General features: G+C 31.8%; 1 protein-coding gene across 1 annotated transcript in view; it reads right to left on the minus strand.

Annotated features, from left to right (window-relative positions):
• Nucleotides 1–451: 451 nt before the first annotated feature.
• Nucleotides 452–19,198, minus strand: part of LOC120091476 (beta-glucosidase 11-like) — a 30,250-nt gene continuing 11,503 nt past the window's right edge. The window contains exons 9-14 of the mRNA XM_039049519.1: nt 18,318–18,433; nt 4,539–4,759; nt 3,266–3,294; nt 2,095–2,164; nt 1,210–1,300; nt 452–741 (exon numbers count right to left, since the gene is read on the minus strand). Of these exons, the coding sequence (XP_038905447.1) occupies nt 492–741; nt 1,210–1,300; nt 2,095–2,164; nt 3,266–3,294; nt 4,539–4,759; nt 18,318–18,433 (777 nt within the window). The 3' untranslated portion in view covers nt 452–491. The remainder of the gene's footprint in view (nt 742–1,209; nt 1,301–2,094; nt 2,165–3,265; nt 3,295–4,538; nt 4,760–18,317; nt 18,434–19,198) is intronic.

Raw genomic sequence — 19,198 nt, forward strand, 5'->3', positions numbered from 1 at the left:
TTGATCAACTATAATGTCGGTTTAAAACTGATATTAAAAACCTTTTATAACACGATCTTTGATGTTAGTTTTTAACCGACATTGTACCACTATAATGTCAGTTTTAAACCGATCGACATTAATGCTCAGTTTTGTAGTAATGTTATTTTATTCTCATTATAACATATTTAATTTATTTATGAAATTTTAATTATATAAGTTATATTTTTGTTCATAATCATGACATATTCCTGGATAATAGGAAACTAATAAAAAGTAATATATTGACGTGTCCTCAAATTTCTCTATAACTAATAAATAACAATAATATTCATCTTACATAATAAAAGAATACAAAAAGATATAGGCCATAATTGTTTCAACATTGAGGCACTTATTCAACCACATAAGTAAAAGTGCAGCACTAATATAATTTTCATGGCATCAATCTCTATCTAATGCTCACATTTTATATAGGCACTTTTAAACTTTATTCAAATGTATGTGATTCATTACATAGTACGTATGACTAAGAAGGAAGTATCCTTTGATTGTTTTTTAGCTAAAAAAACTTCGTTTAATGTGGTAGTCTTCTCTTTCAAAAAGTTAGAATACCATTGAGCTGAAAGTTTGGGATATCGTTTCAAATTTGGATCATTCAAGTCTACGTAGAATAATCCATAACTTGAATGATATCCATCTAATAATTCAAACAGGTCGAGAAATGACCATGTAAAATATCCTTTTACATTTGATCCATTCCTGTAACAATTTCAAAATACAACTCAGAATACATATATATTATTACAAATAAGACTCCGAATAAACCTATGTTCTAAGAGCATGATATAGTAAATTAAAAGACCCCAAATTGTTAAACTCAACTAGTGAGCATAATACGACTAGTTAGTTGGAAGGTCCTTATGTATATTTAAAATAGTATTTAGAGGACAAAGAGACCAGATGGTTTTGTACTCCTATATTGGAAGTGTTTTATTCTATATAAAAAAAAAAAAATTAAGAAACCATTATTTATAATTTTACCATTTATTGTATAATTTATTTTAAATTTGACTAAATATTCAAATCTATATTTAACAAAGATATAAACTATAATTAAAAAATTAGAAAAAAACAAAATGGTTATCGAAACACAACCTGAATGATTATCTATCAAATAATTATAACATAAAATGTGCAATTTAAGTATAAAGTGATTATTAGATGTACCTCAAAGCATCAAGAACTGCACCAATGTAGTCATGCATGTATTCCACTCTTGGCACATCTTCTAATAATGAGCTTCTCTTCATTGGAAGACCTAACAGCACATTACAAAGTGCTATTCAACTAAAATGGGATTAAGCATAAAATCTTCTAAATAAAATACTATTAAATTGAAGGTTAACTTATAAATTTAGTTTTTTAAGTTTCATACATTGATTTTATTAATTTAGTTGGGAAAATTTTCAAAAGTAGAAATGTAAGGGAAACTAATTACACAAAATAACAAAAATTTAATCTTTTTTTATAGAGGTCAATAGAGGCTGATAGAAGTCTATTAGTATTATCAGTGATAGAAACTAATAGAAGTCTATCATTGATACTCAGTGATAACGCTGATAAAAGTCTATCAGTATTTATCAGTATTTTTTTTATTATTTCTATAAATAGTTTGATATTTTTTCTATCTGTGAAAATTTTTATTTAGTTTCGTGTCTAACTGATTTTGACATAATCAACCAAATTTTTTTTTTATCAAATACATAAAATTGAATTTGTATTTGATAAATCTTTAAACTTTCAATATTTAGTATGTCGAACTTCAAAAAAATATATCAAATGACTAAGTTAAAAAATCATTAGAGATAAAATTTATTTTAATTTAATAAATACAAATATGAGAAATATAGAAAATCATAAATCACATTTGAAAGTTGAAGAGTGTTTAGACAAGTTTTTTTAAGGTTAAATACTTTTTAGAACTTAGGAATCCATCAAAAACCTAAAGTTTAAATGCTAAATTTATAATTTAATTTAGTTGAACCTAAATTAAAATGAAGTTTAGAATACATTTCAAAACAAGGTGCAAGACTGATAAGAGAGAGAGATCACCATTTTCATAGACATAAGTTGGAGGGTTGCCATAAACTTGCTTCAAGTACTCTATCACTCTTTGCAAGCTCTATAATGTAATGAACATCATGAGTAAAAATATTGCTAAAATGAGTTTACATATTAGATAACAATGTAAAGTAGATTTTTTTTTTTAAAAAAATACTCTTACTTTATAGGTTAAATTATAAAAAAAAAATCATAAGCTATAGAATTGATTTGAATTATTCCTTTAAACTATTAAGGCTCTATTTGATAATTATTTTGATTTTTATTTTCTTTATAAAATCTTCCCAACTTTACAATAGGTTTTTCTCATTCCTTAAAAATATATTTGATTTTGAAACCAAATTTCAAAAAAAAATCAAATTTTTAAAAACCATATTTTTTTTAGTTTTAAAAAACTAGCTTGGGGTTTTTTTTAAAAAAATATTTTTAAAAGTAGGTAATGAAACATGAAAACAAGGACGAAGAAGGGAAAGTAGTGTTTATATAAGATTAATTTTCAAAAACAGAAAACCAAAAATAAAATGGTAATCAAATAAGACTTAATAGTTTTATTTTTTGACCCATTTAAAAGTTTGTTTAAAAAAAAAGAAAAAAGAAAAGAAAAGAAAAGAAAAGAAAGACTTGTAGGTTATTGTCATTAAATTCATAGACAGAAAATTTTGAATATGCTTGTATGAACAAATCAAAACACATATATATGTAAAAAATAACTAAATAAATAAAGACATAATGTGACACATTTGTTGACCAACTTTTTGTCACCTTCTTCTTTTCAACTGCACACGCTCTCAATTCTATTCTTTCGTTTATGTTTTTTTTGGCTAACCCTAAGTCTCTAACCCCCAGATTCATTTACTTAATTAAAACGTAAGCAAACACAAATTTCTCCCTCTATAAATTTAACATTAAAAAAGCTTTTAAAATTGTTTTGAAAAAACATTTCAAACTCCAAGAATCAAAGTGAAACATTTAAAATTCATTGAAACCAAACTCTATATTTTAAATACTTTAACCTACAAGTTTAAAATGTTCTGTTGCCAAAACATGAGAAACAAGAAATGGAAGCGTTACCAAATGTATTTGATTTTTTTTTTCAACATTAAAAGAGGAGAAACAAGAAAGTAAAAATATTACCAATAACTCTAAAAGTTGTAGCACTCACCTCTGGTGCTGTGACATTTTCCTTCAACACTGCATCAAAAAATAATTCTAAGTTAATTTTCCAATTCTTTCTAGGTAATGAAAAATACTATCTTTTAGTTTTTTAAACATGAACAATACTAATCTAGATACTTACATTGCCAAAAGAAATGAAGATACCAATAAAAAGATTTGGGTAGATATACTTTTTTCTATCTATAATAAAACGTATTTTATTTTTTAAATGTTATTTAGTCTTCGTCTTCTGGAAGTTGCTTAAAATGGTATTTTAATCTAAAGTATTATTATTTTAGTCTCGTTTGTAAATATTTGATTTTTTGTTTTTGGTCTTTGAATATTAAGTTTATTGTCTCTTTGTTTCTTATAATGATTTGCATATTTTTCAAGTAAACGAGTTAAATTCTTGGTCAAATTTAAAAAACAAAAGCAAGTTTTTTTAAAACTACGGTTTCATTTACTAACCATTTTGTTTTTTGTTTTTCTATTTTTGAAAATTAAACCTTTTTTTCACATTTTCTTACGATGCTTTGTAACTTTCTTGAATAAAAGAGTTCAATTCTTAGTCAAATTAAAAAACAAAACAAGTTTTTTAGGCTCTGTTTGATAACCATTTTGTTTTTTGTTATTGGTTTTTGAAAATTAAATCTATTTCTGTCTAATTTCTTACAATGATTTGCATCTTTCCTAAGTACAATGGTTGAATTTTTAGCCAAATTCCAAAAATAAAAACAAGTTTTTAAAAGCTATTTTTTTTTAGTTTTTAAAATATGGCTTGTTTTTTAAACCATTGGTAAAAATTAGATAACAAAGGAAGAAATTTGGAGATGGAATTAGTGTATAGACTTAGTTTTCATAAACAAGAAACTAAAAACCAAATGGTTACCAAATCGGCCTTAAAAACTACTTTTTTAGTTTTTCAAATTTTGGCTTGGTTTTATAAAACATGAATAAAAAGTAGATAAGGAAGCAAGAATTTCAGAGATGGAAACTGGAAGGAGTGTTTGTATGATTAATTTTCAAAAACTAAAAATAAAAACTCAAGTGGTAAACAAACGGGAACTAAATTTTTAGTTTCAAAACTTGGATCGGTTATGAAAATATTATTAAAAAATAGATCACAAAACAAGAAATTTAGGATTGAAAATGGTGCTCATAGGCTTAAGTTTTAAAATCCAAATATAAAAAACCAAATGGTTACTAGAGAAGTCTACTGAAAACCAAATGGAACAAAGTATAAAAATAAAAACCAAATGGAACAAAGTGTAAAAACATACTCATTATCTTTGCTCCCATATCAGCTGTTAGGTCCCTAGTTTCCATCTTTAGGCTAAAAGGATCATCCTTGACATGCCAATTTTGATAATGTATGATCCCAATGAAATCAGCAGACCCCTTCACAAGACTGCTTTCAGCCTTTGTGAAAATTGGCAATTTTGAACCTACATTTTTCTTCATCAACATGGGATACTCACCAAACACTAATGGATGAAGGAGCCTGTATGTAAAAACAAATGTGTATAATGTATATCAAAGAATTAAATTTATTGATTTCATTAAAGGAACCTGTATTAATTCTTTTTATCTTTAAGGAACTAATAATTTAGACATCATCTGGTAACAATTTAGGTCTCGTTTAGTAACTATTTCCCTTTTTGTTTTGATTTTTGAAAATCAAGTCTATTTCCTCCTATTTTTTATATTGATTTGAGTCTTTGGTTGAATTTTTAACCAAATTTTAAAAACAAAAACAAGTTTTTAGAAGTTACTTTTTCCGTTTTCAAATTTTGGCTTTATTTTTTAAACCGTTGGTAAAAAGTAGATAAAAAAGTTATCAAACGGGATCTTAGTTTTTTATTTTTTTTATTTTTTTAAAAATTATGCATGTTCCTCTAAATTTCTTAGTATCAATTTCATATTTTCTAATACAGAGTTGAAATATTCTTAGAATTTTTTTTAAAAAAAAATTAAAAAACTACTTAAAAAGTTCAAAAAACTTGGCTTCATTTTTAAAATATTGGTAGAAAGTAAATAACGAAAAAGAGAAACCTAGAAATGGAAGTGGTGTTTATAGGTTTAATTTTAAAAAACCGAAAATTCGAAATTAAAATGGTTGCCAAACGAAACCTTAGTTCATGGACTTTAGTTTGAGATGATTACTCTTTATACTATTTTATAACAATTTATGTCATGTTTAATAAGTATTTGGTTTTTTATTTCTATTTTTTTAAATTAAGCTTATAAATAGTACATCTTCGGCCTATTCATTCCCTTGTTTTTTTAACAAACTTTTTAAGAGTACTTTAAAAAACTAAGTATAGTTTTGAAAAGAAAACAAAATAGTTTTTAAACTTACTTTTGTTTTTGAAATTTGTCTCCTAGATGACATTCCATTGTTGCATGATGTCTCTAGGAGGTTTGGACTAGATATACTTTTGTGAAGATACCATTCAAAGATTCTAAAGCCAACATTCATCACCACGTTTTCGAGAAAAATTATGGAAATGATATCATTTCCCACTCAAACTGGAGCAGCATAAAGGTGTTAAAATATAGCAACACTAACTAGTCTAGAAGATTCTTAAAGTATCTACCATATGACGTAAATATGTAAATTAGTTTTTTCTTAAACTATGTTGTGGTATGAATAAATATCTTAAAGGAAAAAGTCTAGAAATATTCTAGAACAACCTAATGTTTGAGGAATTCTTAGATAAGAATAAACCAAGAAATATATAAATATTTAGAATCCAAGAATAATCTAGAGAGATCCTTTTGTTTGGGTTCCAAGGATCTCATACCTATAGGAGGTGTAGCTCCATTTGTAAGCCAAACAAGCAAAGAGAGGAAGAGAGAAAAGTAAGATAGTTAGAGAGAGAAACCTAGAGTGAAAAGTGAGTAAGTGTATCTTAAGAGAGAGTTAAAAAGTATTCTCTCAAAAGTGTTCGACCTTGTACATTCATAATAAAAGTTTCTTTCTTTCAAGATTGTCTCTCTTCCTTTTGTGCCAATTTCTTTAACAAGTGGTATCAGAGCCAAGCTAGCATAACTTACTGTAGTGGGGCTTCTAAAGATCGAGTACAGTCTGGGACTATGAAGCTTGTTGTCTGGGACACAACTACTCGTGGAGTGCATTCATCACTACAAGAGGATGAGAGACTTTCAAGTTGTTGGAGGAATTAAGAAGCTCAACACTCAGAACTATAAAGTATAGTCCACATGCATGAAGTCGTATCTCCAAGGCCAAGACTTGTGGGATGTTGTAGGAGGCATTGAAGTCAATCCATCTAAAGATGCTGCCGCTGTGAAGAAATGGAATATCAAGGAAGGTAAGACCATGTTTGCAATTAAAACTAAAATTGATGAAGAAATGTTGGAGCGCATCAATACAATGAAGAAGCCTAAGAAAGCATGGGACACATTCGCCTCACTTTTCTCAAAGAAAAATGATGCAAGATTGTAATTTCTAGAGAACGAGCTCCTATGAATTGCTCAAACGGAGATGACTATCAACCAATAATTCACCAAGACAAAAACTCTATTTCGTGAAATCTCTTAATTAGATTTTACTTATGTTATTTCCGAATCAAGAATAAGGAGAACTATTATCCATGGTCTTAAACCTAAATATAGAAGTTTGTTGTTGTTATTCAAGGTTGGGCAGTCCAACCTTCTTTGATTGATCTTAAAAATATGCTTGCCAGTCAAGAAGTATTGGTTAAGCAAATTTCAGAGGGCACATTAAAGAGCAATAAGGAAAAAGCGCTCTTTAGAGACCAAAGAAAAGGTCATTCAAAATATCAAAAGAAAGTAAGATAAAAAAAAGATGAAGAAACTCCAAAACATTCGCAAGTAGGGGAAACTAGTAAAACTAATCAAAATAACGAGCATAGAAAAAAGGGGCAAATGTTATAACAGTGAAGAGATAGGTCAGTATGCTAGAGATTGTCGTCGAAAGAAAAAGACAGCAGAAAGCAATGCAGTCACCTCCCAGGCTGCGAGCATCAGTGAAGAAGGGTAGGATGTAGAGGCATGCTTTACAATAGCAGATCCCAAACCCACATGACAGGAGATAATAGGAAGCTGCAAAACACATCTAAGTACACAGGAAGCCGAGTTGTTGTAACTGCAAATAACTCGAAGTTGCCAATAGCCCACGTTGGCAAAACTATGATAGTGCCTCGCTCCAATTCCAATCAAGTGGAACTAGAGATCGTATTTTATGTGCCTAATTGATATCAACAGGTAACTTTGTCATGTTTGGACTTGAAAATGTCAAATTGTACCGTAATCTTAAAGTTAGTGGTGCGTCGTTGATGGAAGATCAAAGAATGGACTCCATCTATGTCATGACAGCAGAAATCGTCTATGTGAATAAGTCATGAAAGAATGAAACAAAAAATTTGTGGCATGCAAGACTTGATCATGTTAGCTATAGAAAATTGAAGACAATGATAAATAAGTCTATGCTTAAGGAGTTACCTCAATTGATATAAAATAAGACATTTACGCTAGCTGTCAATACAGAAAGGTACATCAACTACCCTTTAAGGAGTTTAGATTCAGAGCAAAGAAGCCATTGGAGTTGGTGTAGTCTGACGTAGTTGGTCCCATCAAGCAATCTTCAATTATTGGTATGCGCTACATGGTGACTTTTATTTATGACTTCTCCAGGTATGTTTGGGTTTTCTCTATGAATGAGTGATAAAGTTTAAAGAAATCAAAGAACAAGTTGAAGGTGAATTAGGAAAGAGAGTTCAATGCCTACGTACAGATAACGAGGAAGAATATACGTCTAATGAATTCTTTCAATACTTGCAAAAGTATAAGATACGTCATCAATTGATGTGTTCAAATACTCCACAACAAAATGGAGTGACGGAAAGAAAAAATAGACATCTTGTAGAAGTATGTCGCAATATGTTACATGCAAATAATGTGCCAGAAAAATTTGGGTTGAATGCATGATAACAACAGCCTATATGGTTTAACAAACTTCTCCAACAAAGGCTTAGGTTCAAGTTGCCTTATGAAAGGTTCCTGCATATCAAGTCAATAGTCGGACACTTTCAAGTATTTGGTTGTGTGCATTATATGTTTGTACCAGATCATCTGAGAAAGAAGTTTGACAAGAAAGCAATTATATGCATCTTTATTGGATATGACAACCAAAGAAAAAGGTAGAGATGTGTTAATCTTATCAGTGGACGATGCTATACATCAAGGAATGTGATATTTGATGAAGCATCATGATGGTGGGAACTTGAATTAGAAAAGGCACCCAAAGATGAAAAGTCTTTCAAAGAAGAACCAGAAGAAGAAATAAGTAGAACACAACAAGCTCCAATAGAAAGAGAAGAAGAAAACGACGAAGACAAAAAATAGCAAATAAGGATACAAAGTCCTTGGCTAAGTGGAGTACATAATCAAGAAACATAACTACAGAGATCAATAAGACTAAGAAAACATAATTCCAGGTATGTGAATGCAGCATTAACAACATTTGAGGAGCCAACAACATACAAAGAAGTGTCAAAGAATATCCAATGGAGAAAAGCCATGGAAGAAGAAACTGACACACTAAGAAAGAATCAAACATGAGACATAGTGCCAAAGCCTAAAGATGTTAAACCCATATCTTGCAAATGGGTTTACAAAATTAAAATTCAAGCAGATGGGACGGTAGAGAGATACAAAGCTCGACTAGTGGCTTGAGGCTTTTCTCAACAATATGGCTTGGACTATGGTGAGACGTTCAATCTTGTAGGAAAGCTCACCACTATTCTAGTCTTATTAGCACTTGCTGCCAGTAAGAGATGGAAACAATGGCGGGTGGATGTTAAGAATGCTTTCTCAAATGGAGAGCTAGATCAAGAAAAATATATGGAGCAACCAAAAGGATTTGAGGATGAAGCTCATTATGACTACATCTACAGGCTGAGAAAGGCTTTATATGGTTTGAAGCAAGCACCAAGCGCCTAATACGAAAAAATTGCAGAGTTTCTAGTTGAAAGTGGCTTTGCAGTAGCTCCAACAGATTCCAACTTATTTGTCAAAGCTCAAGGCTCAAAGGTCACAATATATTAGTCTATGTGGATGATCTAATCATAACAAGAGACCACATAGACGAAGTTCGAAAAATAAAGCAGAGTCTACTAATTCGATTTGAAATGAAAGAGCTTGGAAAACTAAAGCATTTCCTTAGACTAGAGGTGGACGCTCAGAAAAAGAATTGTTCCTTCGAAAAAATAGGCATGTAAAGGATCTTCTGCAGAAGTATGACATGAGAGACTACAAGCCAATATCTACATCGATGTAGGTTAACAAAAAGTCTACATACATGAAGGTAAAGTTCTTGCAGACCCAACGATGTATCGTCAATTGGTAAGTAGTTTAATCTATCTTACCTTAACAAGACCTGATATATCATATTCTGTCGGAGTTGTAAGTCGTTACATGTAGGATCCGAAGAAGTCTCATCTTGAAGCAATTTGAAGAATTTTAAGATATCTAAGAGGAACAAGTGAATATGGCCTTTTTTTTATAAGAAAGAGGAGGACTGAAAGTTATATAGCTTATGTGATGTTGATCATGCAGCATATCATGATACGCGACGATCAACTACTGGTTACTTGTTCAAACTTGGTTGTGGAGCGGTTTCTTGGTGTAGCAAGAGGCAAGCAACAATTGCATTATCTACAAAAGAAGTAGGGTATAGAGCAGCATCCATGGCAGCACAAGAGAACATGTGGATAAAGTAACTAATGAAGGATTTGCACCAAGAAGTTAATCATGCAGTGACTTTATACTACGATAACCAATCTACAGTTCGCTTAGCTGAGAATCCAATATTCCATGTAATGACCAAGCACGTTGAGGTACATTACCACTTTATTAGAGAAAATGTACTTCAAGAGGAAATTGAGACGAAGCCAATAAAGACAAAAGATCAAATTGCAGATATATTCACAAAAGGGCTACCAGCAAACAAATATGCAATGGTTTGACAATAGCTTGGGATGATTGAATCACCCAGAATAGTTAGTGTTGAGGTGGAGTGTTAAAATATATAGCAACATTAACTAGTCTAGAAGATTCTTGAAGTATCTACCATATGACATAAATATGTAAATTAGTTTTTTCTAAAACTATGTTGTAGTATGAATAAATATCTCAAAGGAAAAAAATCTAGAAATATTCTAGAAAAACCTTAGGTTTAAGGAGAATTCCTTTAGACAAGAATAAACCAAGAAATATCTAGATATTTAGAATCTAAGAATAATCTAGTCTAGAGAGATCCTTTTGCTTGGGCTCGACTTTTAGAAATGTATGAAAATTTTTCAAGAGATAAGACATCTATATTTCAAGAGATTGCTCGACTTTTAGAAATGTATGAAAAAATTTCGTGATTAAGTCATTAACTATGACAAGTCTGTTTGTACTCACAGGCCTAATGTGTCTTTGGCTAGCATTCTCTAAGTCAAAATAATGATCCAAAACTGATGGAAAAAATCTTAGATTTCCCCTCATCCTTCCTTTCTAAAAGCAAACGAGTATCTTTCTCCTATACTAAATAAACATTTTACAAAATTTTGTAGGGTTGTCTTTTCCAAAGTCGACAATGATGAGTTGATCAAGTTTGTAACTCAGCCTATATCAGCCGGCTTACACCCTCAGTTGTTTTCAAAATCTTGCTCGGATCTTATAAAGATAATCAATCAAATCTTGGTAAACTTTTGGTGGAAAATTTTAAAGAAATGCAATAAAACACATTGGGTTAACTGGCAACACATGGCAACTCCGAAGGACAAAGGTAGATTATGTTTTAGGGACATCCACATTTTCAACCAAATCATTATTGGCTAAGCATACATGATGTATTCTAGACTGGTAGCACTCTTTATTGACGCAACCTTAAAGCTAACTATTTTCCTTCCACTAATTTTCTTTATGCAAGTTTGGGTTGTCGACCCTTTGTACACTTAGCATAACATCTTTTAGGGTTGCGAGCTTGTCATAAAAGGTGGTAGATGAAAAGCCATAAATGATTGTTCTATTGATGTCTACTCTGATCAATGGATTCCTCAAGAGACCACTTTCACACTTTTATCAATCGACAACATTATTAATTAAGGAAAATGGAACTCATATTTGGCGGAGAAAATGTTTATCTAGAAGGATGCTGAGATCATAACATATTAGATAGCAACTAAAATGTAATATTTCACTTGGCTTAGTTTAATCCCGTTTATATACTTTATATGTTTATTTGATGATTTTGTAGGTTTTGGTTCGGCAAGATTGCCTACGTCCACGGGAAGATCTGAATTCTTTTGTTGATGAAGATTGCATACATATTTTTTATATTTCAAGAAAATTAAGAAAATAATAATAACTCTCTGATTTGAATTTAAAATCAGTAGTATTTATAGAGTATACCAGCTGACCATTTACAAATTAGTTATAAATAAACAAAAAACTGAAGTATTTGGGTCAAAACTTCTTCAGATTCTCCACCTTGACTATAATGTCTTACAATCTTCTGATCTTAATGATTCTAACCGATTTGACTACCCTGGAAGCTCAAAGCCAACCTATTCTAAGCATTTAAACAATTTAAGTTTTGAAACAAGTTTTGTTAATATGTCAGTTGCATTGTCTGAAGTATGAACCTTTAACATTTCTATCTCCCCTATCTTAATTTTATCTCTAATGAAATGATACTTGATATCAATGTGCTTAGTTCTAGTGTGGAATTGTGGATTTCGGGATAAATGAATAGCACTTTGGTTGTCACAGTAGAGTTTCACTACTGTTTGATCTAGTCCAAAGTCTTTCAGAAATTCCTTGAGCCATAATGCCTCTTTAATTGCTTTTATTTAAGCCATAAATTCAGATTCTAATGTAGATAAGGCTACTATAGGCTGTAGTTATGCTTTCCAGCTGATTAGATTATGACCAAAAAGGAAAAGGTAACCTGTTAAGGATCTCATTTTGTATAAATCACCAGCATAGTTAGCATCCACATATCCATAAAGCTCTAGGTTTCGTTCAGTTGACCTTTGGTAGACTAACTTTGAATTTTTAGACCAAACCAGGTACCTTAGGATCCATTTAATAGCCTCTCAGTGTCTCTTACCAGGATTAGACATATATCTACTAACTAAGCTAGCTGAATATGAGAGTTCAAGTATGGTAGAAATCATTAAATACATTAGGCTTCCGACTGCTTGACTATAGGGTATGATAGTTATCTGTTTCTGATGTTCTTGGTCAGAATCCTTATGAGAGTTAGTTGAGGAAAGCTTAAAGTGTAGAGCAATAGGTAAACTTACAGGTTTAGCATCATTCGTGTTGAACCTTTTAGGAATCTTCTCACAGTTAGACGACTGATTGATGCTTAGAATAGACTCTTTTTTGTCCTATGAATCTCTATTCCTAGGACCTTGCTTGCTTCTCCTAAGTCCTTCATATCAAACTCTCATTTTAAGAAGTTTTTAACATGGGTTAGATTTTCTTTGGACCTACCTGCTAGTAACATGTCATCTACATATATGAGTAGGTAAACTTTGTCCTTGTATGAACTTGTATTTACATAAACACATATGTCAAATGAACTTCTTTTGAACCCAATGCTAAAAATATAGTCATTGAATCTCTTATACCAGCACCTAGGTGATTGTTTTAACCCATATATAGACTTGTCGAGTAAGCAAAAGAGATTTTCTTTTCATTTAACTTTAAATCCTTTAGGTTGCGTCATATAGATTGTCTCCTCTAGATGTCTATGAAGAAAGATAGTTTTGACTCCTAGTTGATACAATTCTAGATTATTTTGAGCAACTAAGGATAGAAGAAATCTTATGGAAGTCTGTTTTACAACATTGGGATAAAATCTCAGAATAGCCTATCCCTCATTTTGAGTGACCTATTTGCAACTAATCTAGCTTTATACCTAGGCTTTTGATCACAGGATACTCCTTTAAGTTTGAAAATCCATTTAGAGGCAACAGGTTTGTAACCTTTTAATAGAGGAACCAAAGACCAAATGTCATTCACCTTTAGTGAATGCATCTCCTCATTCATTGCTTCAATCCAATCCCTTGCATTAGCAAAACTTGTTGCTTCCTCAAAGGTAGTTGATTCTTGGTTAGTAGGAGCTACCACGTCATTTAAAACCATATTTATATAATTCATTTCAGTATACCTAACTGGAGGTTGATGTTCTCCTTTGTCTATCCCTAGCTAAGACATATTGGCTTAAATCAAGTTGATCACATGTTGTCTCCTCATGTTCCTCTACATCTTTCTCAATTTCTCCTACGTCACTAGGTTGGCTAGACTCAATTGGCTGTTCAGTTGGTAACTCCACCTCAGTTCCTATGTTGGATGACTCTCCTTCATCCTCAACATTTTTCTCCTTTTGCATAAACATCTCCTCTTCCCTAAAGGTGATGTCTCTGCTTACTATGAACTTCCTTTTAATCGGATGTCACATTTTAAAACCCTTGATACCCTCTATAAAGCCTACAAATATGCACTTGACTGCTCTGGCCTTTAAATTTCCCTTATTTTGGTGTACAAACCCTACACATCCAAAGACCTTGAGGTTATCTAGGTTAGGAGGATGATTAATCCATTTTTTCTCAGGGGTAAGAAATTTTAAAGATGTGTGAAGGCACCTATTCAAGGTATATACAGTATAGGTTGCAGCTTCTGCCCAATAACTTTTCCCTAAGATAGTATCAGAGAGCAAACACCTAACATTTTCCATTATGGTTCTATTTAACCTCTTAACAACCCTATTTTGTTGAGATGAATATCTCACTGTTCTATGCCTAGTTATACATTCTCAATACAAAATTTATCAAAGTGTTCATTGCAAAACTCAAGCCCATTATCGATTCTAAAGTATTTTAACCTTTTAGATATTTGATTTTCTATCATGGCTTTTCATTCTTTAAACTTCCCAAAAACTTGGTCCTTAGTTTTAAAAAACTATATTCAGCTCTTTCTAGAAAAGTCATCTATAAAAGTTAGAAAATACCTTGAGCCACTAAGGCTTGGTGTAGGAGATGGTTCCCATAGGTTGGAATGGACATAATTCAATGCTCATTTGGAGGTGTGTTGAGATTTTGTGAAACTTTGCCTTGTTGCTTTACGTAAACTGCAGTGTTCACAAAAGGAAAGGTTTTCACTGATACCTTTGGGCAGAATTCCTTGCTTCGACAGTGCTTGCATCCCTTTTTCACTAATATGGAATAGTCTTTTGTGCCACAAGTCAGCCTCTGTTAAGCTTGCTCTTTAAGTTTTAGGCTCGTGTCATTATCTCTAGTCCTCTCACAATGTAAAGGTCATTGACCTTCTCACCAACCAACTCTACTTTGGAACCCTTGATCATATCAAGAACTCCATCTTTTCCTCTACATTCACACCCAATGGAGTCCAACATGCCCAGAGATATCAAGTTTCTCTTGAGAAAAGGTACATGTCTCACATTTCTTAGAAGCTTGATTGATCCATCCTTTAGCTTTAAAGATACTGAACCAACCCCTTTTATCTTGCAAGCTTCATTGTTTCCCATGTACACAGATTCTCCATCTATTTCCTTGTAAGTATTAAACCAAGATCTAAAAGGTGTCATGTGATAGGTACAATAGGAACCAAGTACCCAATCATGTTTTCCAAGAGGACTGATTTGGTTGGTTTAATTTCTTGTGGAGGCTAAGGTATCAGAGTAAAAGTAGGAACCTTCAACCACTGAAGCTTCTGGTTGTTTTCCTTTCTGATCCTTCTCTTTTTCTTGGTTTTTCCTTTTCAGGCTGTAGCAATCTCTCATCAAGTGACCTTTCTTCTTGTAATAGTTGCATCTCAGCTTGGTCTTAGGTTTGTGTTCTTCACCTTATTGGTTTTTATTCCCCTTATACTGGTCATACTTGTTCTTCCCCTTGGCAAACAGCCCCTCTACACTAGGCTGCTCCTTCTTGATTGACTGAAACTCTAACTCTCTAGTTCTTAATGATGAAATGATGGCATCAGTGATAATTGATTCTCTACCATATTTCAAAGCATTCTTCACCTCCTTATAGGCTTCGGGTAGAGAGTTTAATAGCACAAAAGCCTCATTCTCGTCACCAATTTTCTCACCAAGGCACTTGAACTCTAAGACTATCCTCTTGAACTCATCGAAATTATCTGAAAGTGGCTTGAAAAAATCCATCTTGAACGTAAAGAACTTCTCCCTTAGATACATCTTGTTGGGGAGATCCTTAGTTGCAAAAAGACCTTTCAGCTTGACCCACATCTTGTAGGTTGTGTCTTGATCAATTACTTGCCTCAAAATACTGTCACTGAGATTCAAAACCAAAGTCCCATAAGCTGTAAGCTCCATGTCTTCTCTTTCTTGTGCTAATATAGTGGAGGGCAGAGTTGATGGGTCCAAAAGGACCTTGTGTGATCTTTGTTGTCCAAGAATGGCTTTGATTTTGGCCTTCCATAGGCCAAAATCGACCTTCCCATCAAACTTCTCAATCTCATTCCTTGCAACAACCATTTCTGATATGATCAAGTATCGAGTCTTGATTTCTTGAGAATCTTGATACTCCAAGAAAGTTGATCTTGATGATCTTTAAACGCTTTGATACCACATGAGGCAAAAATGATCGTGGACGCCCCTTTGTGACAGTGATACACCGCATACTGGTGCCGAAGGCAATAGTTCGTGTTTTAGGAAGCATCCGTGGCGCCAGTACATTTAAGGAAAAAGGAATTGCGGCATAGAAGCCCATTAAACTGCAGCGATGCGTACAATGTTGCAATCTGGTCGCAAATATGAAAATCCTTAATTAAGAAAATAGGTTGGCACCGCAGCGCCTTCAATAGTCAATAAATTGAATCTTTTGCATTAGGTCAACACCAAGCAGTTCTTCAGCCACCACTCCAAGTTCTGCTTCACTCTATCTGTATTACCCTAGTCTTTTTACCTTTTGTGTTATAGTTTGGCCATCCACACTTATATTCATTGAAAATAAAGGTTTGTATGGGCTAAGAGGTACGTTCTAGCTTAGGTTAGAGGTTTTCCTAATTGTAATGCTTGTGAGACTTGTATAAACTTGAGAATTTCTTTGTTATTTATGGATGTTCATCTTGTTTTACTCTCATGATTATGTTTCTTTGCGATTGTCTAACAAACTAGTCAAATTTATATGATCTCTTGCTATAGGTTAAGTTTTAATCATTAATTGTTGAGATTCTCAATCGCATGATAGCAAAGTTAAGTTCAAACTTGTGAACTTGTTAGGCATCCATCCAATAAACATTGTTTATTTAACTTAGTCGAACATCGTATTTTTATTTGACTTATGCGACATTACCTGCTTGTCATGCATCTTAGCTTTATCCCTAGAACTTAATGTGATTGATTGGCATGTTTAGGATGCTTTACATCTAAATGTTTTGACTGATTAGGTGTTTTGGATTTCCATTTAGCATCACTAAATGTCTTGGTTAAGTATAGGTAACAAAATAAGTATATTTTCATGTATTCTATGATCAAGTAAACAATTGGAATAACTCAGAAATCTGTGTTAGACCCATACCACTTGTACTACAAGTTCAGGAGGAACAATATTATTTTTCTTTGATTAAGAGATTCGAAAAACCTTGCTATCAATATTCCACTAGTACAAAAGAATTGGAGGTGGGTATTCATGGCTTATTCACCAAAACAAACTTGCCCATCTTTGGAACCTCTTAGCAGGAAAAGTTTATTATGAAAATGAGCTCCAAATATTTGTTGATTCCTTCACGCCAAGCATCAATGTACCAAAGTTCAAGGATTTCATTTTATCAATCAATATTTCTACTTGGTACCTCAAGAGCTTGTTACTCACGCTCGCAAACACAAATTGACTACAATTTGGTTTGAAGATCATCCATCATGGATAGGATGATATTTTTTTATGGGATTAGATCTTCGCAGGTCCCGACCTGATCCTCGACTTGACCGGGTAAGAGGGCTAAACTGGAGATTTAAATCAGATCCCCAGTCAGGACGGATGGGAAGGTCCCTTCCCATTCTTTTTTTAATTGCTTATTTATATAAATAAAAAGTCGAAAAATACTAAAACATTTTAAATATACATATTTTAAATATATATAAAGAAGATTTATATATGCACACACAACAGATTAATGTTAATTTTTTTAAAAAAAAATCTAACTTTCTAATATAACTAAATTTATAACAAAAGGCATCTTATATTTTTGTAATCATTCATTTAAATAAATATAATAACAATAGTGCTAACTTTTTATCTAAAATATTTACAATTTTAATATTAATACTAAATTTTAATTTATTTTAAATAATAAGAATAATAATAAATAAAATAAAGAGCGAAATTGTTCTTAGTGAGGACCCGAATATCTGAACGAGGTCTCCCCGACCCCGACTCCCCAAAACGGGGAATGGGGTGAGGAGGGGGATTCAAAATCCCCATGTGGATGGGGATAGGGAGAAGTTCTGTCCCCACCTTGCCCCATTGTCATCCCCGTTCATGGGTGAGTTCTCTTATTACCTCTAGTTAGTATTTTCCTAAACCCTAAAAATAGTAAAGGAAGATAAAAACTATAGTAAAGATGTTGTAAAAAAACAAGTACAATTTTCATCAAACTGAACCATAATTCTTGAATTTTAATAAATAACAATTTAGTCTCCGTACATTGTAATTTGTAATAATTTAGTCTTTATCACGAAAAAAATATCGTTAAAATTTAATGAAACCTTTTTACATATGTAATGAATAATTGATTAGGGACAGTCATAAATAATAAATATCAACACTTAATTTTAATGAGATTTTTCATTATAAAGACTACCGTGTTATATTATTTTAACATATGAGGATCAATTATTATAAACTAAAAGTGCACGGACTAAATTATTACACATTAAAATTTAAGGATATAAAAGAGGCACTTTCTTATCAAACCTAGTTATCAATTGATGTGTCCAAGATGCTATTTTTTTAGTTTCAATTGAAAGTAGAACTTACCAATTGACAAGAAACTCATAGGCTCTTTCGACAGCATTGGTGTCTTCTTTTGAGTCAGTAAAAGGAACAAATCGAAACATATAGATGCTGATCCCAACAAAACCATGTTGTTTGTCCTGTACTTTCTTTTATAAGTTAATTTATTTTATAAAGGCATTGTACTACAAGAGTTTACATTTTATTTTTGTGGTTGAATTTTTATTTTATTTTATTTTGGTCTTTGATGTTTCAAATATTTTGTATTTAGTTTTAGAATTTTACTTAAAAACTCTATTAGACGTTGTCGTTAATTTGTCATAAATAGTTTAAATATAAATCTAACATAGCACACCATTTTGTGTGTATATACACAAAAGTTTTTGGGATGGGGGATCGAACTTCAAACCTTAGACCAATAGTAACCATTTCATTTTTAGTTTTTGTTTTCTAAAATTTAAGTCTATTTTCTCTTCATTTCTTACAATAGTTTGTATCTTTCTTAAGTACAACGGTTGAATTTTCAGCCAAACTTTAAAAACAAAAACAATTTTAGAAAACTACTTTTTTAATTTTCAAAAATTGGCTAAATTTTTTAAACCATTGGTAAAAAATAGATAAAAAAATGAAGAAATTTGGAGGTGGAAGTAGAGTTCTATAGGCTTAGTTTTCAAAATCCAAAAATCGAAAACGAAATGGTTATCAATCAGGCCTTAATCCACTACTTTTTATATGGATCAATGAAAGTCTTGTACAATAATTTTAGGCTCTGTTTGGTACCGTTAGGACTCGTTGGATAATCATAAAAAAAAAAAATTTAAAAAACCTAGTTTCTGTCTTTAGAAGTAAACTAAAAATTCAAGTAACTTCTTAAAAGCTCAAAATCATAGTATGAAATTTAGGAG

This window comes from Benincasa hispida, chromosome 11 (genome assembly GCF_009727055.1).
Source record: "Benincasa hispida cultivar B227 chromosome 11, ASM972705v1, whole genome shotgun sequence".
Lineage (NCBI taxonomy): Eukaryota > Viridiplantae > Streptophyta > Magnoliopsida > Cucurbitales > Cucurbitaceae > Benincasa > Benincasa hispida.